The sequence below is a fragment of the Thalassophryne amazonica genome, chromosome 9, assembly GCF_902500255.1.
Source record: "Thalassophryne amazonica chromosome 9, fThaAma1.1, whole genome shotgun sequence".
Lineage (NCBI taxonomy): Eukaryota > Metazoa > Chordata > Actinopteri > Batrachoidiformes > Batrachoididae > Thalassophryne > Thalassophryne amazonica.
Window position 1 is genome coordinate 12673963 of NC_047111.1, and position 20064 is coordinate 12694026.

At 42.6% G+C, this 20064-nt stretch overlaps 1 protein-coding gene across 1 annotated transcript in view; it reads left to right on the forward strand.

Moving 5' to 3' along the window:
* The first annotated feature begins 15334 nt into the window (after window positions 1–15334).
* The window catches only part of LOC117517369 (trichohyalin-like), a 38489-nt gene continuing 33759 nt past the window's right edge, over window positions 15335–20064 (forward strand). The window contains exon 1 of the mRNA XM_034178365.1: window positions 15335–16419. Within this exon, the coding sequence (XP_034034256.1) occupies window positions 15335–16419 (1085 nt within the window). The remainder of the gene's footprint in view (window positions 16420–20064) is intronic.

Sequence of the window (20064 nt, forward strand, 5' to 3'; positions counted from 1 at the left end):
TTTTCAGAATCAGAATCAGAATCACCTTTATTGTCATTGCACAGTTGATCAGCTTGAGTTCATTTAACACTTCTTTGGAGCGGTATCACGGGTAGTCCTCTTCTACATAATGTTAAATAAACATAGGGCCGATTCACTCAATTATTACCTCCGCCAAGGAGGTTATGTTTTCGTTCGAGTTTGTTTGTTTGTTTGTCTGTCTGTTTGTCAGCAGGATAACTCAATAAGTTTTGAACGGATTTTGATGAAATTTTGTGGAGTGGTTGGAAATGACAAGAGGAACAAGTAATTAAATTTTAGTGGTGATCCAGATCACGATCCGGATCCAGGAATTTTTTAAAGGATTCTTCACCATTGCGGGATAGGGGGAATTTTGACATTCTAGTTTCTAACTCCACAAAAAACAAGGCAGAAAGGCTTGAAAAAAATTAGGGTGTAACAAGTCAAATGTTCTATCAAACAACAAAGTTTGGTGATGATCGGATCCGGATTCCGGATCTGGTGATCCAGCATATGCAAAAACATAGGGAAATAGAAAATGTGCCAGTGTGAGGTGACAAATGAAGCTAGAGATGCACAACTAACACCAAATTGTAGCTGAATCTGTACTGATTCAGTAAGGTGTCATCAGATTTGATGTAGCTTCAAATGTTATGGAGCTAGATCCAGAAGAAAACCGCCATTACCGAAAAATCGTTTTTATACAATAACTTATATTTATAGGTTATAAGGTGCAAGTTGCAATAAACTGTGATGCCAGGATACATGCTATCCAGTCACAGCAGATTAAACTTTTTTTACTACTGAGCAAACATCGTTAGACTTTTTTAGGTTCAGTGATTCCACGGCGTGTAGATGTTATGGCGTCAGTGACCCCATGGCCTTGGAGGAGGTTTGCACTCTCTGAGTGCTTCTAGTTTGTTTGATTTAATATGTAAATGTTTCTGTGGCCTGTCATTTGCCAGGAGCACAATTCACAATGGGCACTATATGAAACAAATAAATAAACCACAATTTAAAAAAAAGTTTGCTTTTTTGGTCATCACTTGCTGTTTTCAATTCATTTTCGAATTGTGTACTTTTTCTTATATTTTAGCCTGGTCTTTGAGCTTGGACAAAGATTAATATATAGATATGATCATTCATTCATTCATTCATTCATTTTCTGTATCCAGTTCCTAATTAAAAGTCACAGGAGGCTGGAGATCTTATATTTAATTTCCTCATCAGAATTTTGGAACCGGGACAGAGCTGTGAACTTCACAGCTTCATGTGAGCCGGAAAAATGTTGCAGTCCTCAACATACATCAAACACGACTTCATCAAGCACCAACCATCAAGGAGTGTCAAAGTGTGTGTGAAGATGGCAGTGTGGAACAAACGGAACGGTCAGTATTCCACTGCCGGTGATCAGGTTTAAAGCAGTGCCAGACATTAGAATGCTCAACAGATTCAACTGTTTTGTCCCAAATAAATATCATTATGTTGAGATGCGTGATTACTCCACCATTGATAAACCGAGATGGATCATGCTTGAATGGATGGACTTTGTTGGACTTGCTGAAGGAGAAATCTCATCTCAGTTTGAGAGAAATATGGCTAATCTTGTTGTCCTGAAGCCACTCCTTTGATATCTTGGCTGTGTCTTTAGGGTCATTGTTCTGCTGAAAGATGAACCGTCACCCCAGTCTGAGGTCAATAGGGCGGATAGATGAAAACTTCATCTTCACCAGCAAAGCTATCACCTCCCACCTATCCCAGATTCCAGAGAAGTTTTAGGGTGCGAGTAAAGCTGCCTCAAGAACAGACGGCTCATTTACAGCAGTATTTATTATCACTGCAAGTTGTACAACAAAACTTTCTTGGAACAATCCAGATTGCAACATTGGAGTCAAAACTAAATAAAATATAAGATGTAAGATACGTACATGAGAGTCTGTTATTGCAGATTCTAATCCAATTACATCTTTTCCACAAATCTGATTGGTTAATCAGATTTATGGTCTGAGATTTCAGACTATAATATCAGGTGTAAGGACACAAAGTATTCGACCGTTTCACATTTAATGTATTACTCCGTGCCCTGACCGGTCACACGCGCTGCTATGCAGATGTCAATAATGGCGCTGTTAGCTGAGAGCAAGAGAAAGTTGCGTACTGATGACGATGTTGAAATGGGTGAATTTAAGCTACCATACGAAAGTATTTATGTGGATTCTGATACAGAATTATCATTTCACATTTGATGGATTTGATCAATTTTCACATTTGTTGGATTACTCTGTGCCCTGACCGCTGTTGGAGCAGTGCTGCCTCGGCTCAACGGTAAACCTCGCTGACTGAATTACCTACAGAAAATAAACCATACAAGTGATGGAATTGGATTAAAATGGGAAAATGTGGCTGATGATTTGTGGACGTTCATGCTGGATTACAGTCACAAATATCCATTTTAAAGCTCAATTTGCAACCATATAAGCAGCATGAACGTCCACAAAGCATCAGACACAACAGGTTTATTAGAACTCCATTAATACACTATCTATGGTTGTGTATGTATATAAAAGTTTAATTTGCACATGTAATAAATAAATTTGTACAATAAAAACACTAAAAGTGTTGTGTGTTGGGGGGGGTTTGGCTGGACATTTTGGTGTTCTTTTCTTTTCTTTGCTCTCCAGGTGGTATGCAAACTGATTTGTTGTCTGTGGAGAAGGTGCTGGCAGAAGAGTCCTTCACCCTCATCAACATGATGTGCAGCACCTGTGGATGGTGCTCACGTGCAACCTTAAAGACTTTCAGCTGAAGCAGATAATGAGATGGCGTCCTGCATTTAAGCCATGTGTGATTCAAGCAGAATTGCCGGGAACTCGACCTTGTGATGTTCGTTTGTGAGACGCTGAGGACCGCGCCTGGGTTTGACACATCATGCTTGTGAAGGAGGACGGGTGAGGGACACATGCTGTCAGCACACATCAGAGGTGATTTGATTGTCTGAATAATTGTTAACAGTAATTTGGTATTTTGTTATGCAGTATATGTGAATATTGATGAGAATTGTGTTGGGAAGTGTCGGTACACCGGACCCACAACAGGGGGGCGCAAAGGAACGGAACAATGGAGTAGGTCAAATAACACTTTACTGTTGTGATGTGCACAACAAATACAACAGATTACAACAATAGATTCAGAAATCAATTCACAAAGGTGTCGTGTGGGCAGGCTCGAAGATAGGAGACACCTGTCCAAAGCAGAACCGGAACACACACGATTTCCTCTGCCACCAGACCCCGGGAATACTGGAGCTGCCAAGTCCCGAATTCCCAGGTGGCCACTGCCTCCCGCGTGTCGACCTGGTACTGCTGGCGAGGAACAAAAACACAATTAAAGGTGGGCGCGTTTGCACCCAGTAATCCGCACGGCAGGAAAGCTACTCCACCTCTCGTTGGAAAAAGGTCTGTTATCACTCACAAAATCACAAAAGGGTTACCGTCAAGCAGTCAGCTGATAATATTACCTTCCAGGTAAACGATATCTTCGGCAAAGAGGTGGAGATGACGTCTTGCTGATATACCGATGCAGATCAGATGAGTGGGTGACAGCTGTCACAGGTGATGAGTGTCAGCTGTCACCCCGGCTGCTCCTGTGAGGCGGCAGCGCCCTCTGGTGCCTGAGCCCGCACTCCAGGCAGGGTGCCCTCTGGTGGTGGTGGGCCAGCAGTACCTCCTCTTCAGCAGCCCACACAACAAATTGTGCAGCTCGCTTCTCACGGCCGTGGCATGCGGACTGATGATCCTCCACCTGTTGTGAGAAGCTGCTCATTTATATAAAGCTTAAATTCAGACCTGAATGTGTTGCTGATAGTGTGTGCCTTTTATATTAGTTGTAGCTGCTGACTTACATCACCTTTTCTATCCTTCGCAGAGTCGGTTTGTCGTGTCCCACCTGGGGGGTGTTTGGCGGTGAACATGGTCCAGAAGCGCCGGGCTTCGATCCTTTTGGGCGCTGGAGAGCGCGCCGTCCTTCACTCCGCCAGAAATGACGCATTTACGTTTGTACACTTTGTATTGCCACGAAGGGGGAAAATAAAATTGTTTTGTTATTGGAACCGCTTTCTGATGTTTTGGCGCTGGGTTCCGTCAGACCAGGTCCGCTCCTCAACCCCCGTCGACACATAACAAAAAGCACAATATAACTATAACACATAAAACATTACATAATTAAAATATAAATAAACCATTTTTTCTAAAGCTGGCAGCAGAAATTATAGCAAGACCACTGTGTCACATTTTTAACCTTACATTGACTTCAAATGAAATACTCTGGATTGGAAAGTGGCCCTTGTTATCCCTCTTCTAAAAGGGGGGACCCTAGTATTTTAAACAACTATAGGCCGATATCCTAAACTTTGTGTTTTATCAAAGATACTTGAATCACTAAAGTGAAGAATTCTGAACAGCAACTCAATTTTGTCACAATTTCAATCAGGGTTCCAAAAAATCATAGTACTGTAACTGCTACGATGAAGGTTAGAAATGATATAACAGATGCTCTTGACAAGAACAATGCTGTATGTCTTTGTTTATTGATTTTTCAAAAGCTTTTGACTGTGTTGATCATGCTATTCTCATCAGACCTCTCTTCATTGGCTTCCTGTTAATTCTAGAATAGAATTTAAAATTTTCTTCTTACTTATAAGGTTTTGAATAATCAGGTCCCATCTTATCTTAGGGACCTCGTAGTACCATATCACCCCAATAGAGCGCTTCGCTCTCAGACTGCAGGGCTTACTTGTAGTTCCTAGGGTTTGTAAGAGTAGAATGGGAGGCAGAGCCTTCAGCTTTCAGGCTCCTCTCCTGTGGAACCAGCTCCCAATTCAGATCAGGGAGACAGACACCCTCTCTACGTTTAAGATTAGGCTTAAAACTTTCCTTTTTGCTTAAGTTTATAGTTAGGGCTGGATCAGGTGACCCTGAACCATCCCTTAGTTATGCTGCTATAGACGTAGACTGCTGGGGGGTTCCCATGATGCACTGTTTCTTTCTCTTTTTGCTCTGTACTGCACCACTCTGCATTTAATCATTAGTGATCGATCTCTGCTCCCCTCCACAGCATGTCTTTTCTTGGTTCTCTCCCTCAGCCCCAACCAGTCCCAGCAGAAGACTGCCCCTCCCTGAGCCTGGTTCTGCTGGAGGTTTCTTCCTGTTAAAAGGGAGTTTTTCCTTCCCACTGTAGCCAAGTGCTTGCTCACAGGGGGTCGTTTTGACCGTTGGGGTTTTACATAATTATTGTATGGCCTTGCCTTACAATATAAAGCGCCTTGGGGCAACTGTTTGTTGTGATTTGGCGCTATATAAAAAATTGATTGATTGATTGATTGATCAGACGCCTCTCAGCAAGAATTTTAACAAGAAAAGGTCAACACATTGACTTGGAGTCTGGTTTTAAATATTTAGGATTTTAAGGACCATATTCTTTATCTTACTAAAAAACTGAAACTTCTGTTATGATTTTATTACAGAAATAAGTGCTGTTTTTATTTTAGCACAAAAAGGAAATTGGTGGAATCAACCTTCTTGCCTGTAATTGATTATGGAGACTTGAAGGAGAGAGCATATCTCACCCATATTGGCCTCTCTTCATTGGCTTCCTGTTAATTCTAGAATAGAATTTAAAATTCTTCTTCTTACTTATAAGGTTTTGAATAATCAGGTCCCATCTTATCTTAGGGACCTCGTAGTACCATATCACCCCAATAGAGCGCTTCGCTCTCAGACTGCAGGCTTACTTGTAGTTCCTAGGGTTTGTAAGAGTAGAATGGGAGGCAGAGCCTTCAGCTTTCAGGCTCCTGGCCTTGCCTTACCATATAATGCGCCTTGGGGCAACTGTTTGTTGTGATTTGGCGCTATATAAAAAAAATTGATTGATTGATTGATTTGTACATGAATGCTTCTACTCACTGCCTCTCGAGGCTTGATAGTGGGTACCATGGGGCACTAAGATTTATTGCCAACTGTCGTCCACTTACCCACCATTGTGATCTTTACTCCAAAGTAAACTGGACCTCACTATCTGCCCGACGTCTGGTTCACTGGTATATCTTCATCTATAAAACCATTCTTGGTATTCTCCCATCATATTTGTCAAGTCTTTTAATAAGAAAGCAGGGAAGCTACAATCTCCGTTCTATGGATGTCCTACAATTTGTTGTCCCCAATGTACGAACTGAAATGGGCAAGAAAAGTTTTAGATTTTCAGCATCAAACACCTGGAACAAATTACAATCTGAGCTTCAGCTTCAAGATCTTGTGACACACACACACACACACACACCCTCCTCTCTACCATTTGGCGTCACACACACACACACACACACACACCCCCTCTACTACTTATTGGGCGTGACACACCCACACACACACACACACATCACACACCCCTCCACTCTACCATTTGCCGCGTGACACACACCACAACCCCCACAACACACACACAAACACCCTGTCCTCTACTACCATTTGGGACCCCAAACACACCTACCACCCTCCTCTGCACCATTTGGACACACACACACACACCACACCCTCCTCTCTACCATTTTGGCGTGACCACACCACAACACACAACCACACACACAACACACACACACACACACACACAGACAACACACCTCCTCTCTACCATTTGGCGTGACACCACAACACACACACACACACACACACCCCTCCTCTCTACCATTTGGCGTGCCCACCCACACACACACACACCACACACACCACACCCTCCTCTCTACCCTTTGGACCGTGACACACACACACACAACACAACACCAAAACACACACACACCACAACACACACACACCCTCCTCTCGTACATCTTGGGACCACACCACACACCACACCCTCCTCTCTACCATTTGGCGTGACACACCACACACACACCCACACACACACACACACACACACACACACACCCTCCTCTCTACCATTTGGCATGACACACACACACACACACACACAAACACACACACACACACCCTCCTCTCTACCATTTGGCGTGAAACACACACACACACACACACACACACACACACACACCCTCCTCTCTACCACTTGGCGTGACACACACACACACACACACACCACACACACACACACACACACCCCTCCTCTCTACCATTTGGCGTGACACACACACACACACACACCCTCCTCTCTACCATTTGGCGTGACACACACACACACACACACACACACACACACACACACACAAACACACACACCCTCCTCTCTACCATTGGCGGACACACACACCACAACACACCACACACACCCTCCTCTCTACCATTGGCGTGACACACACACACACACACACACACACACACACCCTCCTCTCTACCATTTGGCTTGACACACACACACACACACACACACACACACACAAACACACACACCCTTCCTCTCTACCATTTGGCGTGACACACACACACACACACACACACACACCCTCCTCTCTACATTTGGCGTGACACACACACACACACACACACACACACACACACACACACACACACACACACACACACACACACACACACACACACCACACACACCACACCCTCCTCTCTACCATGGGCGCCAATTTTGTGGTTGGGCAAAAAACACCCTTTCTCAAAACACAGAAAATCCAGGTTTCCCCTCGTGAGTCCGTGAACACAGATGCAGCAGTAATTTAAAATTCAAGTTAATCCTACCAGGTTTATTAAAACAGCAGAGCAGGTCAGTCATCAAAATCACTCATCTTTGTGCAAAATGGGAATGGAAGTGCCCGGCTCAGCACTCGCGTCCTCTGTCTCTCCTCCCCAGTCACGTCGACATCTGGGCTGCGGTTCCCCTGGTTCCCCCGCTCGAGCGGCCGGTCTCCACGCGCTAGGTTGGCCGCACACTTGACTCATTAACCTCAGCATTTGAACTCGTAAATAAATCTCTTTCTGCTCCCTGCTTTTGGGTTCATCCTTCGTTCACGCCGAACCATAACACCTGTGGTGCTAACTTCAGTTATATGAAATGTTTTGAAAGAATTGTGGTAAATATGCTCAAATCGGATGTCGCTGACAGCCTCCATCCCCTGCAGTTCCCCTATAGGCAGGGACCGCGGGATAGAGGATGCTGCCATCACTGTCACACACGACTCACTAAACACCTGGAGCACCCACAAGCCTATGTCAAGGTGTTATTTGCAGACATTAGTTCTGCTTTTAACACAATGCAGCCTGACTTGATTATACAAAAACATGGTGAAAATGGTTAGGTTAGTCAGGTTTTGACTAGTCGGTCACAGCAGGTCACGGTTAACGGTTCACTTTCCACTGTTACAGGTGTGCCTCAGGGTTGCATGAGCTCTCCAATTCTTTTACATTATATACAGACGAATGTAGGGGCTCTCACCCTTCTAATATATAATCAAATTTTCTGATGACACCGTAATTCTCACACAAAATCTGATCCCAGTGTGTACTTCAGCGAGATCGACACCTTTAAATCCTGGTGTGATGATCACCATTTGGTACTTAACAAAACCAAAACCAAAGAGATGGTTTTTGACCCTCGGGGGATCAGACTACATGACCCTGTGCCCATTAGCAACAGTGTCATAGAACAAGTGCCTTCATATAAATATCTTGGCCTGATGATGTCTAACAACTTGAGCCGGAGTGAACACGTGGACTTTCTGAGCAGTCGATTAGCACAGAGACGACATTTCCTCAGAAGGCTGCGTCTTTGGTGTGAGCCCACGGATCAGGGCCATATGCTACAATGCAGTTTTTGCAAGTATTGTGAGATATGGCATGGCCGTGTGGTACGGCTCCCTCACTGTCCAGAATAAGACCAAAGTCCACAGAATGGTATCAACAGCATTAACACGAGTGGAAAAGACAGACCAGCAGCCGCTTCAGGCTCTGTACAAGGAGGTGTGTTAAAGAATTTTAAAGATACTTATCAGTTATTAATGTCTTTGATCCTGTCTTTGATTATGCTTTTCATATATACGAGGTCTGTTAGAAAAGTATCGGATCTTTTTATTTTTTTCAAAAACCTGATGGATTTGAATCACGTGTGCTTGCATGAGCAAACCTTGAACCTTTGTGCACATGCGTGATTCTTTTCACTGCCTGTCGATTGCATCATTTGCTTGTAAGCAGCCTTTGTGTGAGGATGGGTGGAGTCTCTCGTCGTTTTTTTCTTTGCAAGGAAAATGGCGGAACGACTGGAGCAGCGCGACTGGATCAGATTTTGCCAGAAACTGGGCGACAGCCAGATGGAAACCATTCAGATGATTCAGACGGCTTTCGGTGACAAACCTCTGGGCATCACACAGATTAAGGAGCGGTACAACGGTTTAAAGACGTCCACACAACGGTGGAGAGCGAGCCATGCTCCGGTCGGCATCAACATGCTGAAATGAACAGATCATTTCCAAAGTGAACGCTGTGGTGATGTGGGACCGTCGTGTGACTATCGAGAAATTGCACAAGAGGTGGACATCAGCACTTTTTCAGCACATTCCATTGTGACAGAAGATTTTGCCATGAAAAGAGTTGCAGCAAAATTCATGGTCACGAAGCTGATGGCGCAGCAAAAGCGCCACCGTGTTAAAGCCTCACAGGACATGTTGGGACATGCCCACCTCGTCCACAATTTCTCGGATAATCACACGACTGAAAAGTCACTGAAAGCTGTCTGAATCTTCCGAATGGTGGAATATTATCAACTGTTCATTATTGATCAGCATAGTTCAAACATAAATGAACAAACCATTTGATTATAAACAGAGGCAACAATATTATTTGCAGTACACATCTTGACCTCATGACCTTTGAACATATCATGAAACATCATGTCAGGCATAAAATGACTTAATTAAAATGGTCAATGTCTGACATGTTTTAAACCAACATGTTACACCCGACTTAAGCACATGTTATTTATGAAAACCTTAAACCAAAACACTTTACAGATTTGAGAGTCAACACTTCTGTCAGCAGTTCAACATCTTCAATACAATTCATCATAAGCACATATTTCAATCATTAATCAAACCGTATAATATTGTATCATTTCAAAACCATCATAAATCAGTTGAACACCCGTCAAAGCATAGATATACACATTTTCATTCATTTGACATAATGATAAAACCCTTAAACATATTATGGCACAAGTATACACTCTATTCAACTTCATTCATTCAATACAATATCTAGTTCATTTAAACCTGCATGATGTACATACTTCAAAACATTTATTACTTTTTGTAAATAATGAACACAAAACCTTTCAGTCAGTTTGGTAACTTTTAGCATTGTTAGCATGCAAAGCTAATTATGAGTAAAATAGCATATATTTTCATTCATTCTTTCCAATGTAAATGCAGAGACAGTTCCTTAAAAACAGAAATATACTGTATTTAAAATGTGTTTAACATGTAAAAGAATAAAAGAAATGCATGATGCTGAAATTGTGTGTGTGTGTGTGTGTGTGTGTGTGTGTGTGTGTGTGTGTGTGTGTGTGTGTGTGGTGTGTGTGTGTGTGTGTGTGTGTGTGTGTGTGTGTGTTGTGGGCGGAGCAGCTATTCATTTGTTCTTTGGGTGGGGGGGGTCACTCTCTCACACTTTGAAGACCCCTGCTTTAATGGATGCTGCCCCTGCACCCCAAGACTTTGGACTGAACCCAGGAGACTACTCTTCCAAGACTAACCTATTCAACCTCCTGAAGATCCATGATGGACTGCTTGTTTTTATTTCAATTAAAGACTCTGTTTTTGTTGCTCTTCTGTTTTGTTTTGTTTTTTTTGTTGTTGTTGTTTGTTTGTTTGTTTTTTGTTTTCTGGTTCTTCTGTTTGTAAGGAAATTCTTGTATAATTTGTAAAAACCTTGTAAGAATCGCCTAATGGTCCTTGTGTCCTCCTGGCTTGCCGGGTGGGTTTTTCGACACTGCAGAAAGTGGATTGGTACCGAGGAAACGCCGGAGAAGAAGGGGGAGGAGGGGGTGGCGTCCAGCGCCGGCTGAGAAGAATTAGACTTGACGATAGACGCCGGCTCCCACCTCTCCCAATAGTCCTTCTTTCCAATGTTCAGTCTATCAGGAATAAGATGGAAGTGGAAACATGAGTTTAGAGAGGACTTGCCTCCTCGCGTTCACTGAAACATGGCTGGGAGAACGAGACAGGAATGAGGATTTCTACTTAACCGGCTTTGGACTCCCCATTCGTCTGGACCGCTCTTCTTTCATTACAAATAAGTCTAAAGGAGGTGGGGTCTGTTTTTATATTAATGAGAGATACTGTAAAACTGTTGTGGTGCGAGAGAAAATATGCACCTCAGATATTGAGCTTTTGAGTATCTCACTTCGCCCCTTATACCTGTAGGGAATTTCCTCAGTTGTTTTTTTCCCTGGTTTATATTCACCCGAGAGCTGACGTCACGGCAGCTTGCCAGCTGATCGAGGATGTGAATAATAAACTAACTGCAATTTCCCCTGATGCTCCTAAATTTATTTTAGGGGATTTTAACCACTGCCGATTAGACAGAGTACTGAGGACATACGAGCAGTATGTTACTTGTTCAACAACTATGGGGAATTCTATTGTTGACCAGTGCTATGGCTCAGTAGCCAAAGCTTATAGGTCCATCAGTATGCCCCCTCTCGGAGCCTCATACCATAATAGTGTTCTTCTTTTGCCGACTTATAAACCAGTCTGTAGACGTCGGGAGCGGAATATAAAGACTGTGAGGTGTTGGTCCGAAGACTGCATCGACAAACTGAAGGCTTGCTTCGAATGGACTGCGTGGGAGGTTTTCTATGATACATGCTCTGATCTGAATGAACTGACACAGACTGTTTCCTCTTATATATCCTTCTGTGTGGATATCAACATTCCTCAGAAGAATATTATTAGCTATGCCAATAATAAACCGTGGGTCACCAAAAATTTAAAGAGTGTTTTAAATAAGAAGAAAAATTTTTTTTATATAGGAGATAATGTGGAAAAGAAAGAAATTAACAAGGAGGTTAGGAACGAAATCCGTAAAGCTAAAATAGCTTACAAAGACAAGGTAGAACATATGTACAGTAGTGGTGATCTGCGGGCAGCCTGGATAGGCATTAAATCTATGGCTTCAGTTACTAATGTCCAACAGGATAATAATAGAGCGCCAATTAAAGTAGAGGGGAGCTACGATGAGGATCTGCCAAATGCATTTAACTGTTTCTATTCTAGGTTTGAGAACTATGAGGTTGCAGATAAACTCCCCCTTGAGAGCACTTCCTCTGCTACTGACGATGGTATAATCATTAGCGAGGATAGTGTGAAAAGACTTCTGGAGAAGGTTAATGTAAGGAAGTCTTGTGGTCCAGATGGAATTTGTGGACGTACACTGAGGTATTGTGGTGAGCAACTCAGTAGTGTCCTCCTCTATATCTTTCAGAGGTCACTTAGTTGCGGCCGAGTGCCAGATTTATGGAAATCATCACTTATAATTCCTGTCCCGAAAAAGTCATTTCCTAAACAGTTTAATGATTTTAGACCTGTGGCACTTACATCACTGTGTATGAAGGTCTTTGAGAAAATTATGAAGAATATGATAATGTCAAATATGAAAGGGAATATTGATCCACTTCAATTTGCATATCAGGCGGGTAAAGGAGTAGAAGATGCTAAGCTTTTTATTCTCAACTGTCTTTACAGACATTTGGAAAAGCCTCGAGCTCATGCTTGGCTTTTATTTGCTGATTTCTCTTCAGCTTTTAACTTGATGCAGCCTTGCCTTTTAATTAAGAGGTTAAGGTGTGATTTTAAATTGCCTCACCAGATGGTTGAATGGTTGGCGGACTTTTAACGAATAGGAGACAGAGAGTTTTGGTAAATGGACGCGTTTCAGACTCCTTAGTTTTGTCCACAGGCTCACCACAGGGCTGTGTTCTTTCCCCCTTGCTTTTCATCTTATATACAGATGAATGCAGAAGTGTCAGGCAACGCAGCTATTTAGTTAAGTTCTCTGATGATACTGCTTTGCTGTCCCTTCTTCAGGGAGAGGAGTCAGGACATGGGGAGGCCCTTGCTGATTTTGTTTCATGCTGCGATACAAATCACTTGGAGTTAAATGTATCTAAAACGAAGGAGCTTATAATTGATTTTAGACGTAACAAAGGGTTTGCTATAGACAGCATTATTCATGGGAAAGCTGTAGAAAAAGTTCCTGCATATAAATATCTGGGCACTTTTTTTGATGAGAAGTTGAGATTCGACGTAAATACGGCAGACATTGTGAAGCGAGGGCAACAGAGAGTGTACCTCCTTCGCAAATTGAAGTCCTTCTCTGTCAGTTCTGTTATTATGGGTCGTTTTTATCAGTCCTTTATTGAAAATCTTTTATGTTTTTCTTTCATCTGCTGGTTTCCTAGCCTGGCACTGAAAGATAAAAGTAGCTTGCATAGTATCACAAAGACATGTTCAAAGATCATTGGAGTGGAAACCAGAGACCTAGCTAGTTTTTGTGAACAGCAAATGGTGAGGAAGGCAAATTGTATCTTGTCTTCTCCCGGACATGTGCTGGCAGGTGAATTTTCTTTGTTGCCTTCGGGCCGTCGTTATGTTTCACCTGTCTGCTGGACGAATCGGTTGTTAAAATCTTTTATTCCTTCTGTTATCCGTCTTTTAAATTAATTGTAAGGTGTAGATGTATGGGTATGTGGATGCAGTATGTTGCACATTTTATGTGGATGTAGTATGTTTTTTTTTTGTTGGTTTTTTTTTGTGATGTGCCGGTATGCAGGCTGCTGAAATTAATTGCCCCTGGTGGGATGAATAAAGTTGTCTAAGTCTAAGTCTAATGGCAGTGGTTCACCGCTCTGAGTCTGGTCTGCTTGAGGTTTCTTCCTCTTTATCACCAGAGGGAGTTTTTCCTTAACGGTTCCGCCTGTGTGCTTGCTCGGGGGTGAGAGATTGGGACGGTTGGGCCTTACTCGTGTGTGTAGCACCTTGAGCCAGCAATGTTGTGATTTGGTGCTGTTTAAATAAAATAAACTGAACTGAAATGGAATTTACTGATCACATAATGTGCACACAAATAACTGATTCAATGAACAAATAACTGATAACTGAAACAAAAACAAGTAACTGATTGAATCAGTCATTTGTTTATTTTTTTTAATATGTAAATGTGTCTGTGTTGACATTTACCAGGAGCACAATTTGCGACAAGCAGTATATATGACAAAAAAAACCCTACCCCTTTATGACATCACTTCCTGTTTTGTATTCAAGTTTTAGAATTTTGGACCTTCTTTAATGTTTTGGCCTGGTATTGATCTTGGAATAAGAATAAAAGTACAGATCTTATGGTCTTTACTGTAATTCCTTTTATGTTTTTCTCCTGCCTTTAATGTCTTATTGACTAGTCTGAACGACAAGAAAGATAATCATCTGGAAGACATTTGACAGCAGTGGAAAATATATTTGTCATCACAGAGAAACAGACGTTATCACAAAGCACATTCCTCAACCTCAGTGTACGGATCTCTCAGAAGATACAGCACAAAACAGAACTGTTATTGGAGACGAGATGAACACTGTCGAGATGAACACTGTCGAGATGAACACTGTCGAGATGAACACTGTCGAGATGAACATTGTCGAGATGAACACTGTCGAGATGAACACTGTCAGGATGAACACTGTCGAGATGAGCACTGTCGAGATGAACACTGTCAGGATGAACACTGTCAGGATGAACCGGCAGTGCTGGTGGTCACAGAGGTCACAATGGTTTGATCACCATAACAAGGAGACAAACATGGATCAGGAGCAGAGCCACAAACAGCTAGAAAAGCAGCTAAAAGATCTTGAGGAACAATGGGAAAAGCAGCTCAAAGATCTTGAGGAGCGCCGGGAAAAGCAACTAAAAGATCTTGAGGAGCGCCAGGAAAAACAGCTAAAAGATCTTGAGGAGTACCATTGTCAACTCTATGCTGAATTCATTGAATCCAGAGTTTGTCAGAAGAGGGAAGAAAATGTTACCCTCAAAAGGCAGTTGAAGTGTCAGCAGGAAGAACATGAAGTTATCTGCAAGTCGGTGAAATACCCATCGAGCAGGAAGCAGAAAATACAGCACAAAACACAAGTGTTATTGGAGACGAGATGAACACTGTCGAGACGAACCGGCAGTGCTGGTGGTCAGGGTGGTCACGCTGGTTACGGTGGTCATGGTGGTCACGCTGGTTACGGTGGTCATGGTGGTTACAGTGGTTTGATTACCAAAACAAGGAGTCAAACATGGATCAGGAGACGTTATCACGAAGCACGATGGATGAGAACATTCCTCAACCTCAATGTACGTATCTCTCAGAAGATACAGCACAAAACAGAAGTGTTATTGGAGACGAGATGAACACTGTCGAGATGAATACTGTCGAGATGAACACTGTCAGGATGAACACTGTCAGGATGAACCGGCAGTGCTGGTGGTCACAGAGGTCACAACGGTTTGATCACCATAACAAGGAGACAAACATGGATCAGGAGCAGAGCCACAAACAATCTGAATTCCTTAAACAAAGTGATGTTCGGGAAAAGCAGCTCAAAGATCTTGAGGAGCGCCGGGAAAAGCAGCTCAAAGATCTTGAGGAGCGCCTGGAAAAGCAGCTCAAAGATATTGAGGAGCGCCTGGAAAAGCAGCTCAAAGATCTTGAGGAGCGCCGGGAAAAGCAGCTCAAAGATCTTGAGGAGCGCCGGGAAAAACAGCTAAAAGATCTTGAGGAGTACCATTGTCAACTCTATGCTGAATTCATTGAGTCCAGAGTTTGTCAGAAGAGGGAAGAAAATGTTACCCTCAAAAGGCAGTTGAAGTGTCAGCAGGAAGAACATGAAGTTATCCGCAAGTCGGTGAAAATACCCATCGAGCAGGAAGCAGAAAATACAGCACAAAACACAAGTGTTATTGGAGACGAGATGAACACTGTCGAGACGAACCGGCAGTGCTGGTGGTCAGGGTGGTCACGCTGGTTACGGTGGTCATGGTGGTCACGCTGGTTACGGTGGTTTGATCACCAAAACAAGGAGACAAACATGGATCAGGAGCAGATCCATAAACAGCGACAAGACATTCAGGAGTTAAGGCAGAAACCTGAATTCCTCAAACAAAGTGATGTTATGGAAAAGCAGCTAAAAGATCTTGAGGAGCACCGGGAAAAGCTGCAAAAAGAGATCAAGGGAGTCAAATCGCTCATTGCCTACGAACGGTGGAGACCTCATCAGGAGATGGACACACTTCGTAACGAAATTGAGACCATCAGAAGGCAGTTGAATCAGGGGGAAGAATATGAGATGGACAGTGATGAGATGAACCAGGAGCCCTCGTGGTTACAATGGTCACGATGGTCACGGTGGTCATGGTGGTTATGGTTGTTACAGAGTTTACTGTGGTCAGTGTGGTTACTGTGGTTATGGTAGCTGCAGCATTTATAATAAATATTTATATTTATTTACAGTGTCTGTTTTTTTTCAAGTTGAAATGCAGATATGAATGAATGAATCTACAAGACTTAAAAATGTACACATTACTTTTCATGCTATTTTATTTACAGTATCTAAAAATCAGTGTCCAAGGTTCCTTATAATGTTAGTACCTCCATCACACGAGAGGCCGAATGAGCCTGAATGAACAGTTGAATGAATGTCAAAGTCGGGTTCATTTGAAAGCCTCTGATCTGAGTGCAGTCCAAACACTTCGACACATTCCAGCAGCCAGAGCGAATGCAGAGCACTCAACTGTCGAGGTGCGTTTGAGGTGGAAAAAGCACAAACATGGTCAAAGTGCAGTCTGATCACAGTCTGTGTTCTAAACATTCTGACGGCCTCAAAACAGCATTTGAAACAGTCTGATCACATGTGATGGTAATTCCCCACACCGTCAGGCACGTCCCCAGTGTGCACTGGATGAGCCGCACAGCACCCTGGTGCATCACGTTTGGTGTGCTCAGGACATAATGCAAAGTCTGTGGCACAGAATCATAATATCATGCAAGCCGGAGAAGCTTTCATGATATTAAAGGGACAAATCTCTTGCGTTTTAATCAAGAATGTTGTGTTGAAAAAGCCGTTAACGAGCTGAAACACACACACACACACTCATCTTCAACCGCTTAGTCCAATCAAGGGTCACGGAGAGCTGGAGCCTATCCCAGCAGTCACAGAGCGTGAGGCAGAGTACACCAGGACAGGACGCTGGTCTGTCACAGGGCCACAAACAGACAAACAAACACAGACACACCCACTCACACACCTACAGACAATTTAAAGATACCAACCACTGAACCTGCATGTCTTTGGAGGTGGGAGGAAACCGGAGCACCCAGAGGAAACCCACGCAAACACGGGGAGAACATGCAAACTCCACACACAAAGGCCACAGGCGGGATTTGAACCCATGACCTTCTCACTGTGAGGCAACAGTGCTAACCACTAAGCCACCGTGCTGCACCAGCTGAAACCCATTTCACTGAAATAACACAGGACTCAGTTACACTTAGAAAAAAATGGATTTGTTGATTAAATCCAACAAAAAGATTCTTAAAAAAAAATTTGTTGCGCGTTCCACCAGATTTTGTTCATCAGGTGTTGCTCCTCATTACACTCAAAGCTTCTCATTTAAACCTTGTGTGACTGGAACATCTCTTTGCTTTTTCAGAATCAGAATCAGAATCACCTTTATTGTCATTGCACAGCAATCAACACAATGAAATTTGCTTGTGCATCCTCAGAAACAATGACCATCCTCAAACACACTCAGCCATACAGATACTTCAATAATATTAAAAAAAAACATCAGGAGATTGGGGGGGGGGGGGGCAAGCTCGGAGACAAACATAACTCATATTGCACTAATCCCACATTGTCATTATCCCATATTACACTTATCCCATGCTGCACCATGTCCCATATTGCACGTATCCCTCTAAAACATCAATTAACATTAATAATACCCAACTTAATAAAACCCCTTAAATAGCTTAAAAACAGTAATAAATATACCTAAAATTAAAATTAAAAATAGTTAAAAACAGTTATTGCACATGTCCGCCCTTGTTTTAATTAGAATAATGCAATTGTTCCAACTGGAGCTTGGGCGTGTCTAACCCTTTTTCAGCCTTGTGGTGGGGCTTTAAAGGTCCGATGATGCCTGCCGGATGGAAGCAAAGAAAAAAGGTGGTGTGAGGGGTGTGTTCCGTCCTGCAGAATACTGCTTTCTCGGCGGAGGCAGCGAGTCCTAAAAACATCATCCAATGAGGGCAGAGGGAGACCAGTGATCTTTTTGTGCCGTTCTTATGACTCGTCTGATGGATTTCTTGTCGTTTTCAGAGCACTTTGCAAACCATGCTGTAATGCAACAGGTTAAAACACTCTCGATGGAGCAATGATAAAAGGCCTTGAGCAGCTCAGCTGACAGGTTGTTCTTCTTCAATGCTCGTAGAAAATAAAGCCTCTGATGCGCCTTTTTGACCACAGCAGATGTGTTAACTTCCCATTTAAGATCCTTAGTGATCCAGGTGCCCTGAAATTTAAAACAAGAGACCCTCTCCCTTCATAAATAAATCCACCTTGATTATCCTCGTAACCCTGCGACAGACTAACGGCCTGTCCAGGGTGCACGCCGTCACTCAGCCAGTTGACCGCTAAGACAAGTGGACGCCTTCCTAACGGATTATTTACCAGTCCAACACAGATTCTGAAACATCCAGCAGAATAAAGACTCAATGTTCAAAAATGCATTTATTATAGCAGCTGGCATTAAAAAAAACACTCGTCATGTGACATCAAGTGATCACTGCAGGTTCATAAATATTTCAAATTGTCGACATAGTAATAAAATTTCAACCCATCTGTCATTTGCTGCCCGTTCTTCCCTCACAAAGTGATGATGAGCGTCTTGATTTTACATCTTTTGCGTCCATCTTTAGTTTGTCCATTTTGACGCAGTCTGGTTTCTGGGACAGCTTGATATGTTTCCATGGCAACACAGTCTCACCTGTTACCTGTTGGGAGAGATTTTTAAAAAGAATCGCTGTTACTCAAGCACACAATCAATTTTGCAGCATTAATTTAACACTGCAGTGTTAATATCTCCACTACTGTGTAAGTCAACTCCATGAGTTGATCAGCTTGAGTTCATTTAACACTTCTTTGGAGCGGTATCACGGGTGGTCCTCTTCTACATAATGTTAAATAAACATAGGGCCGATTCACTCAATTATTACCTCCGCCAAGGAGGTTATGTTTTCGTTCGAGTTTGTTTGTTTGTTTGTCTGTCTGTTTGTCAGCAGGATAACTCAATAAGTTTTGAACGGATTTTGATGAAATTTTGTGGAGTGGTTGGAAATGACAAGAGGAACAAGTAATTAAATTTTAGTGGTGATCCAGATCACGATCCGGATCCAGGAAGTTTTTAAAGGATTCTTCACCATTGCGGGATAGTGGGAATTTTGACATTCTAGTTTCTAACTCCACAAAAAACAAGGCAGAAAGGCTTGAGAAAAATTAGGGTGTAACAAGTCAAATGTTCTATCAAACAACAAAGTTTGGTGATGATCGGATCCGGATTCCGGATCTGGTGATCCAGCATATGCAAAAACATAGGGAAAATAGAAAATGTGCCAGTGTGAGGTGACAAATGAAGCTAGAGATGCACAACTAACACCAAATTGTAGCTGAATCTGTACTGATTCAGTAAGGTGTCATCAGATTTGATGTAGCTTCAAATGTTATGGAGCTAGATCCAGAAGAAAACCGCCATTACCGAAAAATCGTTTTTATACAATAACTTATATTTATAGGTTATAAGGTGCAAGTTGCAATAAACTGTGATGCCAGGATACATGCTATCCAGTCACAGCAGATGAAACTTTTTTTTACTACTGAGCAAACATCGTTAGACTTTTTTAGGTTCAGTGATTCCACGGCGTGTAGATGTTATGGCGTCAGTGACCCCATGGCCTTGGAGGAGGTTT